The 22,956-nt window shown below is 35.7% G+C and overlaps 1 protein-coding gene across 1 annotated transcript in view; it reads right to left on the bottom strand.

Moving 5' to 3' along the window:
- Positions 1 to 1,272: 1,272 nt before the first annotated feature.
- Positions 1,273 to 22,956, bottom strand: part of LOC131068529 (uncharacterized) — a 36,988-nt gene continuing 15,304 nt past the window's right edge. The window contains exons 6-12 of the mRNA XM_058003723.2: positions 21,507 to 22,059; positions 20,972 to 21,136; positions 18,182 to 18,417; positions 17,858 to 17,940; positions 15,415 to 15,526; positions 1,707 to 1,781; positions 1,273 to 1,621 (exon numbers count right to left, since the gene is read on the bottom strand). Of these exons, the coding sequence (XP_057859706.2) occupies positions 1,397 to 1,621; positions 1,707 to 1,781; positions 15,415 to 15,526; positions 17,858 to 17,940; positions 18,182 to 18,417; positions 20,972 to 21,136; positions 21,507 to 22,059 (1,449 nt within the window). The 3' untranslated portion in view covers positions 1,273 to 1,396. The remainder of the gene's footprint in view (positions 1,622 to 1,706; positions 1,782 to 15,414; positions 15,527 to 17,857; positions 17,941 to 18,181; positions 18,418 to 20,971; positions 21,137 to 21,506; positions 22,060 to 22,956) is intronic.

Raw genomic sequence — 22,956 nt, 5'->3', positions numbered from 1 at the left:
TTCTCCTTAAATTTATGTAATCATCTTGGATGAACTGTTTTGAAAACCAAGTTATAACTTATGAACTGTTCTCCGTTTTAATATGACAACACATAATGTATATCATGTCACCATTCTTTTTAAAAGAGGACCTTACACTTAATAAACATTTTAATGAGTAATATGTATAATTGCATTATCCAATTACAAATTGATTTTCAGAATACAAAACAATGAAACAAATAGTTATTGGGTTATCGTACTAAATATTTGATTAGATACCAAATCAGTCATCTTAAAGAGTAAATTCATGTTTATAATGTTCTTATCAAACCCAACTAATGTGCATATTAGTAACAACTTTTATTATTGGGCAAATAAATAGTAATCCATACCTATTCATAAGTATTGAAAGCCATCAAAAATCGATGTAAGCACATTCACTATGCATCGAGATGAGTTACTTTCAAGATGCCTCCCTTTGCAACACATTCATAAATACATTGTTTCTAGGTGCCACTTGATTTCAGAATTGCTCTCAAATCCCCTTCAACTACCCTGTAAATGTTAAACTAATTGATTGATAGGAGTAACACCAAGCATCATACTAACAAAAGAAACACTATTGATACCTTCATATATCATCTTTCACGAGATTCAACTTACTGAAAAGCCACATGGCAGCACGTCTTAACGTTTTTCTTTTGGTTTACGTCCATTCACACGAGAATGCAAGAAAAGGTGACAGAAAAATAGTCAACGAGATCACTAATATGGATAGCCTTATTGCCAAGTGAGAATTTGATCTAGTCACAAATATTTTACAAATGCACCACTGCCACAGCCCCTTGGTCTTCCTTCCAATACCTCCCACGTTTTCTTCATATTTATTTGACGTACGGTCACAACACCTTTGTACAATTTTAAAATATCTATTACATGGGAAAAATGCATTTCACTGATCATTTGAATGCTGCTCGTATCTGGAGATTTATTCAATAATTATCTGATTCTACAAACACTATTAATACTCACATATGAAGAACAATATTCAATACAATCATGGTCATTTTTCTATCAGAATAAACAGTTTCTTACATTGAAAATAAATTCAAAGGAAAAATATAATGATACTGCGGAGTCTATTGGAGTTTAAAAAATGCCAATCTTAAGCTTTCATAGTTTGTTTATTAAAGCCCTTACGTTTATGGTGGGTTATTTCAAGAATTATATAGTTAAATTTTATATTTTTAAGAAATCACTTCGATTTTGCACATCAATTGCACGTTAGGGTAATCCAAACAAAGAAGCAATTTACCTCATTCAAGAAAACTCATAAATTTAATCTACAATACCATACCGCATGACATAAGTTGTCAAAATACCAAAATTATTTTACAATAAAAAACAAAATATTTTACAAATCCTCGTCAGAATCTCTTCCACTTCCTGCATTCATCATTCCATTGTCAACGACTTGATCAAGTGTTACTACGTCTTCCAGGCTGCCATCATCACTTTCATCTGCACTCATGTCTGCTGCTTCATCCACTAGCTCTTCTTCATCTTCTTCTTCACTTTCATCCACATACACTAAAGCTGGCTCAACTTCAGGAGCTTCATCCCCCATATCCGGTGATATCTGTGAAGTTCAAATTCCAAATCAATACTAATACATTTGTTACCCTCAAATGAGACAATATGTTGAATCGCATGTTTGTACTAACCTGTTCATTAATTAAATCTAAACGACCAGACAGCTGAAGCAGTGGCCAAAATACAGAGACCCGTGATTCTATCATCTGCAATTGCTCAATATCTAAACATAAGCAAGCCTATGAAAAAAAATACAAAATAAAAAAGCTCGTACATATCACAAACCAATAGTATAAACATAAAGAAACTAGATAAATGCAGGAATATATATCATACATTGTGTTTTTTTAAAGAAGGAAAAATATATTAATTTCAAAAGAGAGTTCAAAAATTTCTCCATCATAGCCCCAACTTTGCCGATGGGAGAGGTGTAGCAGCAAAATCAAGATATCGGAATGACAAAGGTGAAAAAGCATGACATCTAATTTTCAACAAAACAAACCCTGACACTTGAGTGTTAACATTTTAGCAAAACCAACAGAATGTCAGAAAACATTAACCAGAATGCAGAGACTAGTTTTCAGACTGTGGAGAAGGGTCTCCAGAATCACTATAAGACTTGGTGACTATTCAGTTCCATCATTCATGAACAACAAATCGAGTCATAGGTTGTGACTCAGGCTTCGGATGGTGACTAGAACGAGAGCTCTGTGCAGGTTGAGAGAGAGTAGGCATAAGGTAGCACTTATTTGGACTAGCATTGGACATATGTCTTCCAAGTTCAGCATTACTTCTCTTTACAGGATCCCTGTAGAACACATCCTCTGTGATAGAGATATTCATTTCTGCCCAAATAGATTGCAGGCATTCAAAAGCTCATTGCTAGATGCAGTAGTGTAAAGGATGCAGTTTTACAGAATAGATGCAATCAGGCCATTTTCCTTCACTTCTTTGGACAACCCAGCAACAGAAGACTACACATTTACGAGAGAATCGACTAGAGCAACAGCACTAATGACCTGGTCAGAATTGTTTAGAGCATAGATACAAAAATTGCAATTTACTCAGTACTATAAAATTGCAGGATCAGCAGGAAAACCAACTTTTTCAACCAAAAGTTGTAATATTTTCATTAACTCACAGTCAACAACTTTGACTCAAAAATCTGGGTTTAAATTTCAATGAGAATGGCACTTACAACTAGAACATGCTTTTTAGTGGGTTTGGGACTGTGTTGCAAAGAGTAAAAATAAAAATAAAAATCCCTAACCCTGATACTATTGTTCTGCTGTAATTTTTCAAAAACCCTTATCCTCAACCAATTTTCCCCAATTAAATTGCCATTAGTTAAGGAAAATCTTTCAACTTTTTAGTCGCCTATGAGGTTGGGGAAGTTCCTTGGGAAAGTGTGGAGAATGCATTTTATGATAGCAGTTGAGTGAAAAGTAAAATAGCCTACTTAACCAGGGAATTCCCATACCAAGACTAGTGGTTATCAAAACTACGGTTAGCCAGGAACTAACGAGCAGTGAAAGAGGCAGTTGAGTCTGAGGTCAGGGATTAAAAAACCCTGCAAATCTGGCAATATCTCTTAAAAGGCATTAACCATCGTGACCTGGGAGCTTAAGAGCATAGTGTTGAAACTTCGCAAGGAATTGCGATATTTGCAAGTCCAAGTCAGGCAACTTCAGCAACTACACCGACTAGACTCACAGATCTGCCCAGTCCACAGTTATGACTCACAAGTCTACATGTGGGCAACGTGAATCTACAGAGCCAGTACATAGTAAAAAATGGGTATTTTGAGAAAAAAGAATGCCCGAAAAAACACATCACTATCTCAACCCAACAAAGGTAGACACACTTTAAAGTTTTAAACACCAGACCAGTTGCTTTTATACTATTTTATTTTTCTTCACAAGAGCTGAAAGTTCTTATTGGAGGAGCTCATAGAGTGAGATTAATGGTTGATTTATGAAAAGGAGGAGTTGATATAAGTCCTTGAATTTGAGTTATACATTTCTAACTTCCAACTTTGAGCATTAAATAAAGATACGTTACAAATTTTCATTTTTTATCTTGTTCTTTTCTCATTCATCCTTATGTTCAAAATTAAGTTTCCAGTTTACAAATTTTAAATTCAGAAAATATTTTTAAAAATAATTAAAAAAAAAAACCTTCTTGCCTTATTCTTTTCTGAATAATTCTTCTTTATGTTTAGTAGTTTTATTTCAGTAAAAGTACCACTCTAGGGTTTTATCTTTATTTTTACTTAAACGTTTTTGTTTTTTCCTTTTTTAAAGTTTTCTCGCATTTATGTTAACTTTATTCCTCGCATCTTTTAGTGAATATTTTACTTGTTTTCTCTCCATGATGGAGGGTTTACAATTTTATGTCAAAACCACAAAGGAAAGACCCTACTTGTAAGCATGGTAGGGCGTAGAAAGAGCAACCTTTTCTTTTTCAAATATTGTGTTTAGTTTCTAGGAGGATGCTAATCACCTCATATACCACCTTGCTTGTGTAACTGAAGATGATGTTTCATTAAGCAAAAATGTTGACCCTAAAGTTGTATATGAGGTGACCCTACAATTGGAGTCCAAAAAATTAGTGCTTTTGGATTCAACAATGTTAACATTTTTGCAACAACATTTCAGATCGACACTCAATGATCCATTATCAAGATGAGGAGTGAAAGTGATCAACACTATGTTGATTATCATAACAAATAGACAATTAAGGTCCTTCCAAGAAAAGAAGGAACAAAGAATAAGTCAAAAAACAAGTTGACACATCTTTTCCTTCATCAATGTCCCAAAAGTGGATCAAGGTCTACTAGCTTTATGTCGAGAGTTTGTAATTTGAGGAGTTGAGTTGTGCCACACAATGCTCCCAATTTTATTATAACTTTTCTTTATTTTCATAGTTTTTTTTTGAAGGTTTATGTTTTTCATTTTTTTAAATTCTTAATATATTTTAGTGTTTAAAATCCCCTTATTGGTAAGCAAAGGTCAAAGGTCGATGCCATCGATATAGATTCTTAAGGGTTCAAAGTATTAGGGAACCATTTTTTAAGGAGAAGGTGGCTTATGTATAATCAATTATTGATGAGCATTAGGATATGATGCCCAATCATGGAGCATGGACGAAACATTTGAAAATACCTACAAAACCCGAGGACGCATCTACAGTCTTGAAAACCCTATCCCCATACTGAGGACATCTTGAGGACACGAGGACGGCCAAGGGGACGACCCCTTGACGTCCCCTTTTTTTGCCTAGAATAAAAAACATCGCCCTTTTTGGAAATGTCGTCCCCTGATAGCAGGGATGTCTAGTCATCCCAAGAACAGTTGGGGATGCCCCCCAACTGTCTCGAGGACAACCAAACATCCCTAGCACAAGGGATACTTCAAAAAACAAAACAAAAACTTTCAAGTTGCAAAAAAAGGCATTCTTTAATTGTTTTTTGGGCCCCTACCTCCCAAGTTGCCCTAAAAGTCATTAGGCAAAAGATTTTGACTCATTTGATCAATTGTATGAGAGAGAAAAAAGTAGAGCAGCAAGAGGGTTTGACGCAAGTAGCCATTGAAAGCAGAGGAGCAGCAAGATAGAAGGAAAAGAGGTTGCATCTATGGTGGGATGTTGATCTTGAAGACGTGGCCCAAGTTGATGAGGAGACACCAAGGGGATTGGTCGGGATTCCATTGGATGAGGTGGACGTGACCATGACAGTGGTAGACTCAGAGGGCTCTGATTTTGATGTAGTGTTGAGAGATGCAGATTTGGGCAGCAGTGTACTTTGTTTTTTCTGTATTTTCATATCATAATTGCAAATGAAACTATATGGCAGCTGTGTAGCCTTTGGACATTTTGTATGTTATTTTTTAACAATGAATTATGAATTATGAATGCATATTGAGTATTGACAATAATTTTTTAACACAAATGTCATATGTTAAAACTTACAGTTCTATAATGTTTTCATATGCATACTATATCCATGTTTTCATATGAATATAATGTATATATGCATGCTTTATCTATGTTTTCATATGAACATTTAAAATTTCCCTATATTTTATATAGTCATACCCTTTCCCCAAAATTGGCAAAAAAAATTGCCATCCTAAAAACCCATCCCCTATCATCCCTGCCCCAGAAGCTTGGGGTAACATAGGAAAATAAATTAATAACCATGACGAATTGCTATCTTTAATAAGAGAATTCATAGAGAATAAGGAGATGGTCTGACCTATTGTCACTAAATTTGCAACCTGATTCATCATATTGCGATCTTTGCTACAAGCAAAAACTTCTTTAAAACAAATGTTTGTCATTGAGAAGTGGGGTGGGCCTTCCTACTCAAAGATGATTGTTGGGATCAAAGTGGCGGATTGGGTTTTTTATAAGGCTTGTTTTGAACTCCTACAAACAAAATTGTAGATGTAAGTCATTAAAGTATTTTTGTTTTCTTGGTTATTGGGTTTTTTATTAGGCTTGTTTTGAACTCCTACAAACAAAATTGTAGATGTAAGTCATTAAAGTATTTTTATTTTCTTGGTTATTGGGTTTTTTATAAGGCTTGTTTTGAACTCCTACAAACAAAATTGTAGATGTAAGTCATTAAAGTATTTTTGTTTTCTTGGTTTAGTGTCTTGAAAAAAAATCCTCATTTGCAATTTAAGGTGTAAATATAAAGAAGAGTTGTTTTTCTATATATTTGAATTTTGATCTTCTATATAGGTGATTGAGTCACTAGTTTCTCTCCTTACTATTGTTGATGGAGAAGAGCCTTATATGGGCCACATTTATAAGGGGATGGACCATGCCAAGGAACATATTGAACATTTATATAGCAATATTGAGGGAAAATACAGGCCTATTTGGGATAATCATAGAGCACCACTAGTTAAAACTTCATAGGCCACTTCCTTAGTTTGCATTCTTTCTCAACCTAGCTTTCCATATTCTCGAGAACTTCAAGGGCGATGGTTATGAGGAAGCTATGACAGGCCTCTACACCATCGTAAAGGATATGGGGCAAAGTCCACAATCAAGATTGAAGATTGAGTTTAAGATTCAAATCTATAAACACTAACAGGCACTAAAAGCTCTCTTTTCTTGGGACATATGCAAGTCAACAAGGACAACTTCTAGGTGAAACGTGGAAAATTATGTACCCTCACAATTTCACATTATGTTTCCAACCTGCTTCAATGTCCAATGTTGTAACATGTTCTAGGTCAATTTGAACCCAAACCTTGGCTTACTTCCCCCACACCAAGGTTTACCCAAATTTGGAACCGCAATGTCATTCTTATCTTTGTTTTGGCAACACATGACAAATTTAATAGAATTTCCCCAAGACTCTCAAATGTCACTAGCATCCTAGAGGTTTTCAAGTTTCATACATGGGTTTCCCACACAACTTTCTACTACCACCTATTGCAATGTTTGCTTGGCAATGTAAAGCTCCATGTTCGCTTATCTAACCGAACAAACATCTTACTCCCTCTTGGCAAAAGTATCTCTAGATTCTTGGTATATCTTGGCTCTCTTGTGACTCCCTTGGAGAAACTCTGCTGAAATTTCTATTAGAGGTTGAAAGGTTCCATCGTTGATTAGTAGGAGGTATTTTCCACAACAAGTCAAATTATGATATTGCTATTAGGATTCAATTGTGTAGTTTTCAAGTCAAACTCATTGACCCATATTTCACAAGTCACTAGTTCACAAGAACCCATCTCTCATGAGAATGAATGATCCAGTTAGCACTCATTGTATCTAGGTGATGCTCATAGAGGTGAAGTATTGGGACTTCCCGGGAGGTCACCCATCCCAGTACTACTCCAACTCAAGCGTGCTTAACCACAAAGTTTCCTCCAAGGTTAAACCCACTTAGCTTGCAACCTCATTTGCAAAACCTCTGGCAAGTGTTGTGCCTTATGAACCATTCCATCGTGTTTGTCTCCTCTTGCTCTACATGGTTGACTAAAGCACTCACAAGATTGCACAAGTTGCACATCATCTGTATCCTACAAGAGCTCTCCTTTTGTGTTAATATTGCATTTCCCATCATCTTTGGGCAGATCTCTTTGGTGTAAACCACAACCTATTTGATTAATTTCATACAGAAGTGCAGATTTGATTTAAATAACTGCAGATCTGATTGTGAAAGGTTGCATCCCTTTCAAAGGGCAGAAATACTGAAGAGTTGCACTCTTTCAAAGGGTGCTAATGGTGAAAGCGTGTGTCTCTTGCCAAAGGGTATACATGATGAAGAGGTGTGACCTCTCCTTCACATGGAGAGATATACATGAAAGGAATATAGGAATAGATATTCTGGTTAATGTATTGAATGCTGAGGAAATAGCATTGGACTTACAGCCTGGCATACTGAGCATACCATTTCTATTACAATATGGATTTATTGTTCTTTCTGATTTATAGATAAATGTAATTCTCAAAATAAGGTTAAGAGCATAAAAGAAATAATATACTTTCCTAAAGAAATCTGGTTATTTCATTAGCAGTATCAGTGGTAGATATCATAGTTATAAGGAATCCTTATGTAACTAAATATCAGATGAGGTTCATATATTTCTGATCTAAACTCTGTTATTTCTGCTAATGCCTATGGAGGATGGATTAAATTTGTGCTCAGGGACAGGTGGTCTAATTCCAACCAATTAGGTAGTCCCGAGATGGGGTAAGGATCAGATTCTGTAAACCTTGATGATATAATCCTGAGATGGGGTAAGGGTCTACATTCATAAACCTTGAGGGAGCCTGTTGTAGTTTGGTTCCTCAGCACCCTGGTAACATATTCACTCCTTCCTCCCTTAGGTTAGGGGTAAACAGGGTTAGATCATACTATAGAAAGCTATGAATTATGAAATGTACAATTAATTGTAAAAAGACATAATAACTTGGTAATGCATTCAGTAATGTATAATAATTGTTGGAAATATGACAGCTTCCAAGTAGGTGACATGACATGTCACCCTATTGAAAAGAGAGGTCAAAGGGGTTGAAGATGCATTGAAGCCCATAAGGGATTCATCGATCGAGACAAGTGTATCCATTGTTTCAGTTCGGTAAAAATATTCAAAAAAATGTCCTTTGATCAATGTCATAGTGGTGTCCCATAAAGGGGCAATGTTTTTGAGAGTCATGGATTGTGAAGGGCAGGTAAAAGATGGACAATTTATTGTTCATATTCTCATCTCTTCCATTGAGATAGTGGGACTCAGCAACGTTGTTCAAGTCATAACGGACAACGCAAAGAATTGTAGAGCTGCTAGTTTGTTGGTTGAGAAACGATATCAACATGTCTTTTGGACACCTTATGCTACAAAAGATTGGGAATAAAATTGACTAGATCAAAGAGGTGCATGCAGAGGCTGAGGACATCCAGATGTTCTTCACCAACCACCACATGTCTCAAGAAATTTTTAGATCATTTTCAAAATTGGCACTATTGAAGGTAAGTGAAGCAATATAAAATTTTACACTTTTCTGATTTTCATAATTTGATTGTGTATTCTAATTCTTCTTTAAAGTTTGTTTTTAAATTTTAATTTTTGATCATTTAGGCTTTAATTTCTATCATAGGTTGTAGAGACCCGTTTCGTCTCTAACAAAATCGTCTTGAGACGACTTGTGAAAGTTAGAGAGGAGGCACTTTCTAATATGGTGCTTAGCCAAAATTGGTCTATATGGAAGCAAAGCAGCATTGAGAGGGCAACAAAAGTCAGGCAAAGGATATTAGATGACTCATAGTGGGATTGTGTGGAGTATCTCTTTAGTTTCATTGAGCCCATTATGAGCATGATCTGCCATATTGACATAGGCAGGCCTTGCATTGGAGAAGTGCACAATGGCATCGACCCAATGCTTAAGAAGATGAAGTGCATCATATATGCAAAAGAGCAAGACCCTGAGGAGACTTTCTTCAAACAAGTGCATGCGATTGTTGAAAAAAGATGGAACAAGATGACCACTCCATTACATTATCTTGGCTATGCATTGACTCCAAACTACCACAGGAATCAGTTTTTTAATATGCCAAGAAGGCTTGCCGAATATGGAGATTTTGAAGTGTCTGAAGGGCACAAGGAAGCATTCCTTACTCTTCCCAAAAGATGAATTGCGAGATGCAATTATGAATGAGTTCATAGATTTTGTGCACTCAAATGGTCAAAGCGTTGAGGCTATCGTGATAGGTTTTAGAAGGATGCTCATAGTTGATGGAACCCCTCGCAATCAAAACTTTATCACAAGTTTAACAATTAATGAATATTTATTTTTTAGTATTTAAAGTTATACTTATAGTTTTTTATTTTTTTCAAATTGAAAATTATATTAATAAAATTATAAATGTATAACTTTAATTATTTACTTTGTCTTCATAGGTTGCTAATTCATTTGCATCAAGAAAGAAATTAGAGCACATATTCTTTCATCCACTCAATAAAGTGCATTAAATTGCACTAAAAAAAGATAGAGAACCTAGCATATGTGCATTCCAACTTGTGTCTCCTTTCACGCAAACAACAAGACTACAAGCAAGGGGAGACAAAGATGTGGGATATCGAGCCAAAGCAAACTGACTTGGATGCTTCCACTTCTCAGCATATTACATTTGAGGGCTCAGATTGCAAGAACACTATTAGTGCAAGTGCAACTACAAGTCGCATTGGCATTGCTTGTAGTTCATCTAATGTTCCTACATCATCTAATGCCAATGATGATGATGATGACATTGATGATTTAGAGAATCCATTTAATGATTAAAACTTAAAGGTTCCCATTGTTGAAACAATGAAACTTGAACTCAATATTATTATTTTGATATTGAACTTGACATATATGATGCTATTATGGTATGGTGCTATGATTACAAGTTTATGGTGGTTTTGTTGTTTATATGATGCTATGTGATATTCTAATCTCAATTCATGCTTCTAGGCTACATAAATACACTTGCATACATATGATTTTTAAATTGTTTTTGCACTAAAGAACTCAAAACCCAAAACAAAATTTGCTAAATTGGCAAACCGGATCCCTGAACCCAAACTGACAACTTAGTATATATACAAAAAATTTAAAGAAATATACAAAATTGTAAAACTAAATACATTTGATAGTATGATACTTCATCATTGATCACTGCCATATGCCAAAATGGTAGTGATGAAGATAAATATTAAATGCCAATTGATAGTTAAGTATTAAATATTTATCTTTATAAATTGGCATTTAATAGTGATAAATTTAATTGTCCAAGTTCTTAATTCTGGTCTCCACTCCCAGCCCCCCTCATTGTAATCAGATTTCTTAAATGACAAGAGATCCCAATAACTAGTGAGGATTTCAGAGTGGTGAATCTAATGGTTTTGAGGGGCAGAAATGATAAGCTAGACAAGGTGTTAGATGCGAGAAAAACCCAACAATAGAGGGGGTGCAGAACTTGTTCCCCCGTGAGCTGGAATTAGGGGTTTGGAGGTGTTGACGTGCATTTTATGACCACGCGAAACACAGAATAAAGTTTCCCAACGGTCACCTTATCCTCACTTGATCAAAATCAAATGTATGCTAAGATTGCAGAAAGATCGTACATTGACTTCAAGGTTCCAACTGCGTACTAGTGACTTTATGTGGATATAGGATCGTGTGGTAGATGTTTGTTGGTAATCCAAGGGGACTCATGTTTGGATCATTCTTTCACTCCTTTGTTGTGGCTGGAACTTCACCATTGGATATAGCAATTCTATGATGCTTCTGCTTTGAATGAACTAAACTGAAATTAAAAGGGAAAGGGTTAGAAGGATCTAGATCTACTCCTAAGGGCAGTGATATCAATAGATAATGCTCTAATGGACGAATTCCAAATAAACCAAATTCTGCTTCGCCAAGATTAACTACAACTCCACAAGAACTGGTGCAATCTTCCAGGGATGTTGAAAGATTTTCACATCGAGAAAGTGTATTTGAATACCCAAAACGACGCAATCCAGATGACTATCCACAATCAAACTTAGCACAAATTTAGTGGCTCAAGCTAACTTTATACTGCAATTTATAATCAAAAAGATGCAAAAAGTATGAACCATGAAAATTCATTAAACACCATTACATTCTCCATTGAAATCAAAGCACTACTCTACATGTACTCTAAGTGAGGAAGGTAAAACCATGCAAGTTTTGAAAAATAACTAAAGTGGACACCATCAGAGAACAAAGTTTCACTGTTATTATCTCAAAAACTTATCGCAACAATTTCATACAAATCTCCCTACTTACAAATGAAGGGGTCACCCCCTTATATAGGCCTCCAACCTTGATTACATGCAAACCCTAATTAGGGTTTGACCCAAAATATTCCACACACATGATGCAACAAGGTGGGAATAAACATTAATAACCCATCATCCCTACTTAGCAATAAATTCCTGTCTACCCAAAATGGCATCCACCATGCGTTAAATGCACCACTATCCATTAAGTTCACCCAATGTGTAATAAATGCTCCATCATCTCCTAAATACGACAGTTACATGCAAAAGATGCTTCACCACCTTGCCATGCATTGACTCAACCGCCACTTGGTCAAACACTTGCCAACAATAAATGCGCCATCATGCCACCATGCATTCAATTGATTCTCGACATGCAAGTGGACCCCGCCGTCATAGGAACTTCTATAATTTCCGGGTTGTGCTTCATTAATACAAAATATTCTCTTTGCATGTCGCCAACTCATCCTTACAAGAATCTTTCCATTTTGGGCCCACAAAAGACATTTTGAAAGATTTTCCTGCCTTGGAAGAATTTTAACAATCTTTTCCACTTCTGAAGGATTCCTGTACATCCGAAATTCAAGGAAAGAGAAAATCTTTGTAGAGAGATAATTTAATCCCGGAAGAATTTTTTTGTGTTCTAGTTCACATCTTATTTCAAAGGAGATTTTTCCATCAACTGACCATTTCTTCCATGTATAGGAAATTTTATCCTTTCTAGAGTTCTTGGAGAGAGAAAATCCTCTCTTAGCCAATTTTCCTCGTGCCTTGAAATTCTTCACCTTGGGTGCATTTCTTCCCTGAGGAAAGGAATTTTTAAAATTTTTGAAATTTTCCTCCTTAGCCTTGAATTCCATATTCTGTTTTGTCCTTGGGTGTTTGAAGGTGGTGAAGGATTTCTTTGGAATTGACATTTTTTTTCTTGACCATGTTTCCGCATTTTCTACTTGTTCTGGAGTGCATTTGCAGAATTCTGGAAAATTTGACTGTTTTTCCTTTGATGTCACTTTGGCATCCATTTCTTTCCTAGAACACATTTTCTCCATGTTGAAGGAATTTTTGATGTGGCAGAAAATTCCTCCTTATCCTCATTCTGACGTCCAACCTTGACCTTGATTCTACTTTTACCTAGAGGAAGGAAAATCTTCATGCCTTAGCCAATTATTCATGATTTCCAAGAACCCTGTCCTGAAGGAAGGAATTTCCAACAATTAGTCAATTTTTCACTTTCTTTTCATTCTATCCTGAAGGAAGGAAGGAATTTCCAACACACAGTCAATTTTTCACTTTTTCCAAGAATTTTGTCCTAAAGGAAGGAATTTACAACACTTTGTCACTTTTTCACTTTCCTGGAATTTCTTCATCTTGGGTGTAATTTTCTCCTTGGGAAGAAATTTTTTGATCAATTCATCGCCTTTCCTTTTTTTACGAATTTTTTTCATTTTGAGCTCCGGAATTCAAGAGAGAAAATTTCTCACTTGGCCAAAAAAAAATTCGTCTTGAAATTTTCTTCATTCTAAGCGAATTTTCTACTTGAGAAGCACATTTTGTATTTCTTCCTTGCCTGGGATTTTCCTTTCTCTTTCTTATCCTTGACTTCTTCCTCGCCCGGAATTCCTTATCTAAGAATGGGCGTGGATTTCATGTCATGGAGGAATTCATGTCCGGAAGGAATTCCTTCCTAACCTCTCCCTAGCACTCACAACATGTTTGGGCATGAAAATTACCATGTGGAGGAATTCTTGCTTGAGGATGGAATTCCTTGAGACCCCTTTTCCAACGCTTTGCCTTCCAACTTGGGCGCTAATCCTATGCAATGGAGGAATGTTGACTTTGTTGACTTTTCCCTAACACCCTCCATTTAGCGTTCATCTTCCAACTTGGGCGCTAAAATGCTAGTGTTAAGGAATTTTGGTCAAGGAGGAATTTTCCTCCATGACCCCAATCTAGTGCCCATTACTCTTCTTCAGCACTAAAAACAAATGGAGAAGGAATTTTGGGTGTGGAGGAAAATTCCTCCACAACCCAATTCTAGCACTCTATCTCTACCTTGGGCGCCATTTCCACATGGTCATGGAATTTTGGATTCTCTTGCTTTTCCTTCTTGACCTCCATTCAGCACCATCTTCCAAATATGCATGATTTCATTGCCTTAGGAATTTCTTCTTCTAACTTAGCCATTTTCGATCGTTTTCCACATATGGGATGCCATATTTGGAATTGAAGTTGATTTTCGTGCCTTTGGATGATTTTCAATGCCTTTTCATTTTTAGAATGATTTCCACATAGCCATTTTTTTCTCAGAAGCCTGCTTTTTCAAACTTTCTGGATTTAGACAAGTATTCAAGAATGTTCAATCTTTAGTGTTAGGACCCCTGCCTGTGAAGAACTTGCCAAAAATAGACTTACTAAATATCGTAAGTATTTCAAAATGTCAAAATTAGGGCAAAATAGGACAAGACGACACTTACTAAAAATAGTTAGTTTGATTTTCGGCAAAATAAAGACAATCCAAGAGGTAGTGAAATTCCTGAAAAATAGGGACTTTCTAAAAATAGAAAGTTGCTCAGAATTCGCTCAAATTTCACCAATAGGTTCCTTGAAGGGTCCTGATTCCAATACAACGCTCAGCTTTTCCAAAACCCTAAAAGAAAGACCTTAAACCTAAGTCTGAAGGGCAAAACCCTAAAATGGACCAAACGAGTTCCAGACTTAGCCAAATTTGCTCAAACAACTTGCAGACTTGATCAAATTCACCCAAAACACTCACAAACCAGGAAGATCAAAGGGATTGCTACGAAAAGACCCAGAGAGACGCAAACAAAAGTCCAAGGGGACCTAAAAAGTAGGGGGTCCCCATTTGCGATGGGGCGATGTGTGAAAACATCACAACAAGATAGACCCCCAAAAAAGAAAAGAGAGAGTGAAGAGAGCAAAATGTTCTTTGTCTGAAGGCAAAATGATGCTTCTAGGGCATTTTAAGGTTTCAATGAAAAAAATGTTTTTTTGTGTTGTAAACACTTTTTGGCCCTGGGACCTGCAGGTTCCCTAGGGGTTTGCACTAGGGTGTGCCCCGAAGTCAAACACTTGAGGCTCCCCACCTGTATACCATTAGGGAACCTAGTTTGTGCAAGGTGTACCCTGGGCATACTCAGGCATACCCAGACCCGAGCAAATCTGGTGCAAGTATGGAGGACCAGAAGCGCATACCCTAAAACTTAACATTTAAGTGATAATATTACATCGTCAGCACATTAAGAGTATGTAACAGTTCAATAAAATATTAAAAACAATAATGGAAACATATGTTCTAGGTCTGGAAAAGGAAAAGACTTCCATTTGGAAAGAAAAAGATCGAGGACAACTAAACAAGTTTTGAACTTACACAGCTTTAAAGCTCATCAAGAATGAAGGTAAACTTTCAGGGGCTTGATAAATTAAAATTTGAAATGATAATTATTTATTATTAATAAAAGCAAACTACAAAGCAGACGCCCACACAGCAAACAGAAAAGAATGGATGTGTAATGACCTGGTAAAGGGTATTGAGAAAACTTATAGAAGACTCGTCAGACATTATAGAGCTGGCATGTCGTAGAAGTACTAATTTTATCCAAGGCAGAAGATACGGTGCCCTCCTTGGCCTGCAAAGAAATCAACATTGAGTGTCAGATGCGGAATACTGAACAGTTCCCAGTCATGACAAATACCACAGGTAACAGTATTATTGGTTTACAGAAAGTGCACATTTCAATTTTACTATTTACTAGTTATTTCAGATAACACAAAACATAAATTTTAATTATTATAAATTTTGTAATAATTTAAGCTGGTAGGTGTTGCTACTCTGAAGACCTTTTCAAGAATACTAATAAACAACATAATAAAATATATCTCTACACAAGATGCCAATCTATCTAACAAAAAACTTTTATAAGCATGTCATCAACTCTTTTGATACAAAGATCAAAGGCAGCTCCAATAAAGTGCTCCCCTGGCTCAATCTGAAAGAACACCAGCCTGAGCAAGAAGGCTGGCCACTCTGGACTAAGGTCATGGAATTTGAAGCTAGGTCTGTGTACGCACCGACAATTTAATCTGCACAGCTAGTTATGTTCTCTATTTGTCTTCTATCACTTGACCATGCAATTAAAATTCCTATTCGAGAGAACTATACAAACTCTCCAGGAGTGCAGAATACAAAATTCTAGGGATGTTGGGTAACAGAGCCCCCTCCCCAAGTATCAAAGGATGGCACAAGAAAGAAATGCATAGGAGAAAAGATGTAAAAAATATATACTTTGTAGTTAATAATTATTTACCATCACCATAAGATACCAAATACATGTTTTACTTGTCTTCTTTACTAAGCAATTGGTAAGAAAAAATGCTTTGGATTGGTGTTTTCCATTTTCCTTGATTGTATTGGTTGTTTTAGATCTCTTTATAACTAAGGAAAAATACTACTTAACCTTTAATTTAAGTCAAAATTTCCTTTCTAGTTTTCTAGGTTTTATATTGGCTGCCATCCTTGCTTGACATCCTCCAATACCTATTTCCACAGGCAGTGACAAAATGTGTAGTCCACTCCAAGGGACAAATCCCCAAGGAACACTGTTTTTTCTTATTTTATAATGTATATGGTGTTTCTAAGGATTAAAAAGCACCTATCTAAACTTGCTATATCATGACAAACATCAGAATCACTACATAGATTTCCTTTGATAGCAGCTGCCTAAAGGAAAGTACAGTATACTATGAATAAGTATGAATAATATTCTTGCTGCAATGATCAGGAATAATAATAAAGCACTCATATTACACAAATGCCTGTTTGAGAACCTGAGGAAAGGCATCTGAGTCGCAAGGACAACAATCCAAAGTCTCAAATTCTGCACTTTTGTATTGCATGATCCATTTTCAACTATGTTCTCTTTAAGTGAGTCATTTTTTATCAACGTTTAAACATGTGAATTGGAGTTGGAACTCTGCAACAACCAAACGGCTTCTATTTTCATCAAGTTCCACTGGGGAAAAGAGATTAGCTTGGCTAAAAATATCAAATAAAAAACAAAAAACAACATAGATATTTGAATATCTAGTCAAGTAAAATCCTATCTTCAAGTACAGAAATTAGAGGATAACACTAAAAAAAATAAAAAATCTAAATGTTACCATAGAACCATAGTTACCAAGAAACTTGTACCCTGACCCCTAAAACTTGTTTCCAGTCTCCAAAGCATGTCCCCTCTGTATGCGCTCATCTCCAGACGACAGAGGACTTGATCTATTGTCTCTAGATGTCTCCCAAAACGTGTCTTAAAAATCAAGAATGCATTTTGTTTTACTTTGTGCAAACAATTATCTGAGATTCAGAAGAGAGATAAAAGGGAGGCCCATTCAGATCAATTAAGAGGTCTTATCATTTAATCAATTTAATAGATTCTGTTTGTTCTGTCCGCTCTGCCTGTAGGCAAGTATAGGGAAAGTAGCTCAGGACAAAAAATGGTAACAATTGGGCAAATCAAGACATGCGAGTATAGTCACATACTCATTAAATCACTATTAATTATGATTATTAAATTTTTCCTTACCAGCCCTTTCCATGACCCACCTTCTCAGATCGTGAAACAAGCATTGTGATTTAATGTAGTAGAATCTATTCTGCTGCAAGATTTTAAAGGGTTTACATAAGCTATGTTGCAGACATGAGATACTTAAGGGAACCACTATTCTATTATCTATTAATAATCTGGCAATCAAAATTCATAATAAAGTGGTGATTTCTATCATTTACTTTCATCATATTAATCACTCTCCTTGCAGTGACCAATAGGGTAGGTCAGTATCATTTACTATGTTTATTTTGTAGCATCAAAATGGCATCTTAAATAACCATTCTAGGAAACTTAATGTTATGAGATTTTCAAATAGATGAGCGTTCCTTACACATCTATAGTGAGAAAGTTACTAACCCAGATTTTAACCTGTGAACCATACTTTTGAAAAGCTTTAGAGCATCGGCAGAACTAAGAGAATAAACTGAGTTCCTTCTAACCTGCAAAATGGAAAGATGCACCAAACAAGTCATCTGTAGTTATGTCCAAAATTTAACACCTTTTTTATATATAAAAAGTTCATAAGCAGAAAACAAAACTCCAAATAGGCAATATACACAGGATTTTCAAAGGAATCATGTAAGCAGACTGTTGTTAAAAAAATTATATCCAGATTCCATACAGACTTAACACATCTGAAACCTACTTACATATTTAATTTGCTAAAGTAAGAAAACTAACCATAGGATCTCGCACATCCAAGCATTGTGCCAATAATATCATATCATTACTTCTCAATGCCTGTCTCAAAAGAACAACAACAGAATCTGCATTAGGTGGTATTGGGGTCAAAGCATGACTTGGCTGGCTTGGATCATCTTCTTTCTCCTTCTCTATAATCCCTAGTTGCATGAGTTTTTCTTCCATTGTTGGTTCATTATCATCCTCCACAACTTCTGTATTGCCATCTGCTGGTCCTGTATTTATGTAAAATGTAAGGAAATAGATATAAAAAGTAGAAAAGTTAAGATATGGACCAAATAATTTTACAATTTCAGTAATAGCAATACGCTTGTTCAAAAATACACCTCTAGTTTTGACATTTTCAGGTCTGAAGACAAGCTTCCAAACAAATGAAGAAGTATATTGTACAACAAACAATGAAAAAATGGTAAGCAAGACCTAATTACATGGCATGTCCAAACTTTGCATAAAAATGCTATAAACATAGAATAGGGTAGATATATATAGCGGCGAAGTAGAAAAATGTATCTAACTGATGCATAAACATAAACATCACCAGTCCCTATCAATAAATATAATATAATCTTCCAGTTAATTTGGATGTGCTCAAGAAGTGAATAAACAGGTATTTAATAACATTTCACAAGTCCAAATGCATGAATGACGAAGTACATGGTTTCTTAAGTGCTTGTAAATGGCCATTTACATAATATTGCATTAAAGTATGGATTCAGTGCATATCAACAGTTGAGGCAAGGTCTGACTCTTGGGTGATTTTGACAGTGTAAGTCTTAAGGTTATTTGACTCAATAACTAGCCCTTTTGGTTGTTGTCAATAAATGCTCATTGAGGTATTAGCATATCACATCCTTTTACGAATGCAGCATTTCTTCAATAATCAATGCCAGATGCAACTCCTGGATGACTTTGATGGAATAGATTGCCCTCAACTGTGGCATCTTAGACATTGGTTGGGTCACCCCACGGTAAAAAAGGGGGCTATTCAACAATCAAATAAATATCTATTAGGTTCTTAAAAGAGGTTTCTAAATAAATCACCTATCGAAGAATTTGAGCTATACTCTCCCTTGTAAAATCCTAGATTACTGTTTAAAAACTCCGCACATAAAAAACACTAAATGCTTTGAAAAAATAGCAGAAAAACGAAAATTGATAGATTAAGACACCATAACTTACTTGATTCTAAATAACTGCAAAAGCTGAAAACTCCTATTGTATGAAAATTGGTGTCTCAATGATAGACCATAAAAACTAGAATGTATAGATGAGATATATATTAATAATATAATAATCAATTATACAATTATTACATTATAATTATTGCTTAATGTATAACTCATGAAGGGGATGAAAATAAAATAGTCTAGTAACATGAATTCCTGACAGAATATTACCATGGTGCACAGAAAAAATATGCTCACAATTTCTGATATACAACAGAATTTGTCCACATGATCCTTGATGTAAGATAAGCATAAAACAATCAAAAAACAGCCATACCAAAAGCTAATCAGAACTTGGGTCAACACCAATGCCAAATTACATCTGTATAAGATAATAATACCAACAAAGACATTGATGAGGAAGATCACATTCCATTTGGAGGAGGCCTCACATCCAGGGATTTCTCCTCAGGAGGCACCAGATCTATCACTGTTAGTGCATGCAAGCAGCATCTGTTTGTTAGCATTTCTTCATTCAGAAAGGGTGCTCATGCACCATGGGAAGGCAAGCACTCCGTTCTATTAGGAACTTGACTCAAGGAATCATCATTCATATCTTTAAATTAAGGGCCATTCACTCTCCCTCTTGATTGGATCAAGCTGAAGCCTGAAATGGATGGGAGGAATCAACATTATCATAACCATTCAGGGAAGAGTACCACATGGGAAGATGGAAATACAGTCTCATGATCAGAAAAGAGATGTAGAGGTAGTGTGCCATAAACAACCAATTGCTCAATCCCTTAGTTGGTTTAGTGCCTTACAGTCCCTTCCACTGATCAAGCATATAAATGCCATAAAGGCCCCATAAAGTTACATTACCACATGTCAGATTCAGTTCCAAATGTAGGACATAGTTCCCTCAAACAAGAAAAGCCTATACAAACCAGAATGGGAATGCATATAATATCATGATCCCATCCAAAATTCGGGCTATCCATTAGCTAAAGACAGTAGGAGTTTCAATTCACTTGTTAAAAGAAAGAACCCTTAGATGCTTTTAGGTAAGTTTATGGGAGCAAGCATCTTGCTCTACCCATCAATGTTGGGCCTCCTTGACCTATAATAGCTCAAGTGGTTTCCTTTGACATGTTGTAAACTTGCTAACCATATAACTTTGAAATGGACAAACAAGATCCCTTCATGACAATTTTGGAAATCAATTAAAATTATTCAAATGTTTTCTATTTCAGTATTGTCTTCAAACAATATTATTGAAAACAAAAATACAAATGATGCAAGAAATAAAACCAGTGGTGAAGAAGCATTTCAAACAGATACATTATTTCAGTAGAGCCCAAATCAGAATCCAAATCCACAAGCTCTACGCGGAAGCACAAAGCCACATGCATATTTTTTCAGGCTCCATGAGCAAAATTGTCGAGCAAAGCTAAGATATATCTATAATCAGTAGCAAAGATATACACAGTGAGATAGAGCCTAGGCCCATACAGACCAGAAAACGAAATGAACAGTCTGTTGAGCAAGCTCTTTTGCCTCCCTTTAAACAAAACGATAAAGAACACATAATAGGCGTACTTACTGTCTATTTTCATCAGATCATCGCCAACTTCATTTGGTATTGCCTCAATATCACTTGCCCTTCGCTTTTTTCCATATTTTGTCTTGTGCTTTTCATCATCTGCAATCTCAACTCTTGGTATTGGGAAGATGGCATCTTCTGCATTGGCAGGACCTAATGCGGTGACTGTAAACACATTCAAATTTAAGCACATAAGAAAGCTACAAAAGCATCATGCGTCATGAATTAAATTGTGACGTACATTGCATCAAATCCACAACTATTACAATCTTGGAGATCTAACAAATAGAAAGCAAATATATGAAATGGCTGCCAGAAAGGCATCACAAGAGTTCTGAAAAACACTCAATCAATATGCAACATCAACACTTAAAATCAGTTATAATTAGATCATGTTCAACTCCAGGAATACACTGTGGGTATATGCTTGTTTGAATTTATATTTATCAACATAATTTACCTAGATATAATCAGAAACAATTCTCATTATTACTAGGCATTTACTATGTTGTTTGTTCATATCTAGATAGCTTACCTCCATTTTGTTGACCTTCAATCGTTGCAGGACTCTTATCATGTGGGGCAGCCAATAACATTCCACTCTCAGAAGCACTCAAAATAATGTCCTTGCCTTTCTTCATGACCTCCAACCTCTCAAAACTTGGCTTTACTAAGTTACCATATGCAACTAGAACTGCTAAAGAGCTATCACTTCCAATACCTTGTAGTTTTGCTGCAAAAACACAAGGCTTACTCTTTCTCAAAGACTTTGAAATAGAGCTGTCCTCTTTGCCTAAAGACACTGTAACTTTACTTGGTTTTGCTGAGGTCAACTCTTCTACACTCTCACTGTGCCAGATGTAAGCAACACCTGACTCTGAAACAGCAAGAACACTTAGACCTTCACCATCGTCTCCAAAAGCTTTGCAGTCCAAGGCAACAGCCGGCTGCTCCATTGAAAGAACACAAGCAGCAGCCCTGGATTCCTTACTACCATCACATTTCCATACAGCAACATGCCTCTCACCAGCTGCAGAAGAAATTATATGCTTCCCACTTGTTGCAAACATCATAACCCTCACAGAATTCTACAGCAAGAACCAAAAAACAATATCTACAAATTAGAAACACTATTTTGAAAGAAGAAAATGTACTGATATTCAATAACTGATAGGTATTTCACAATTCAAATGTAATCTGCCAAGAAACAGTTTCCAGGGCCCTCATTTAACCTTTCATGCAGATTAGGATTAAGAAATTTGTTTTGAATTAAAACCTAACAAGCATCATAATCCAAGAAATGTAGGAGCAGAAGGGGTAATATACAATCTAGAAGGGTCACTAAAGAGAGAATTTCAAACCAAAGAATTTATTAATAATATTATTAAATCATGGGTATATAGCACAAATCCAAGTTCTCAAACTCATTTTAAAAAATGAAATCATGAAGGATGTATTAAAAGATAATTTGCTCCAGATTACAGATTGCTTTGAGAGATTTAGTTTTTCTCTAGAATTCCAATGGTTATATTTGTAGGCAAAACTAGTTGAACCAATTCACCCAGCTTCATAAATTGCTAGAACATATAGATTTATCAACCTTGGCTATTGTAATCATCCCGCACATTGTCTTACTGAAAGACAAATCCAGGATTGTCATCGATCTCCTTTAATCTATTAAAAGAATACTGATAGGCATAATCTCTATATCATTCACCTCAAACAAGAGCAAGGGGCCATGAAACAGAGTATTCGGAATTGTTATCAGTCTCGTCTAATCTATGAGAAGTATATCAATAGCAAATTGCTCATAAAATCCACCTCGGGCACAAGCAAGAGGCAAAAACTAACACAAAGATTCTAGTGTTTACCTTTCTATGACAATGGATACCCTATACAGTAGAACACTGCTTCTGCTAATATTTTCACATCATATTGTCTGATAAAATATACTCTGTTAATGTTCCCATGACAACAATAATTAT

Source organism: Cryptomeria japonica, chromosome 3 (genome assembly GCF_030272615.1).
Source record: "Cryptomeria japonica chromosome 3, Sugi_1.0, whole genome shotgun sequence".
Lineage (NCBI taxonomy): Eukaryota > Viridiplantae > Streptophyta > Pinopsida > Cupressales > Cupressaceae > Cryptomeria > Cryptomeria japonica.
The sequence above is the reverse complement of the archived record's forward strand: the minus strand, read 5'-3'. Positions and strand labels throughout refer to the sequence as shown.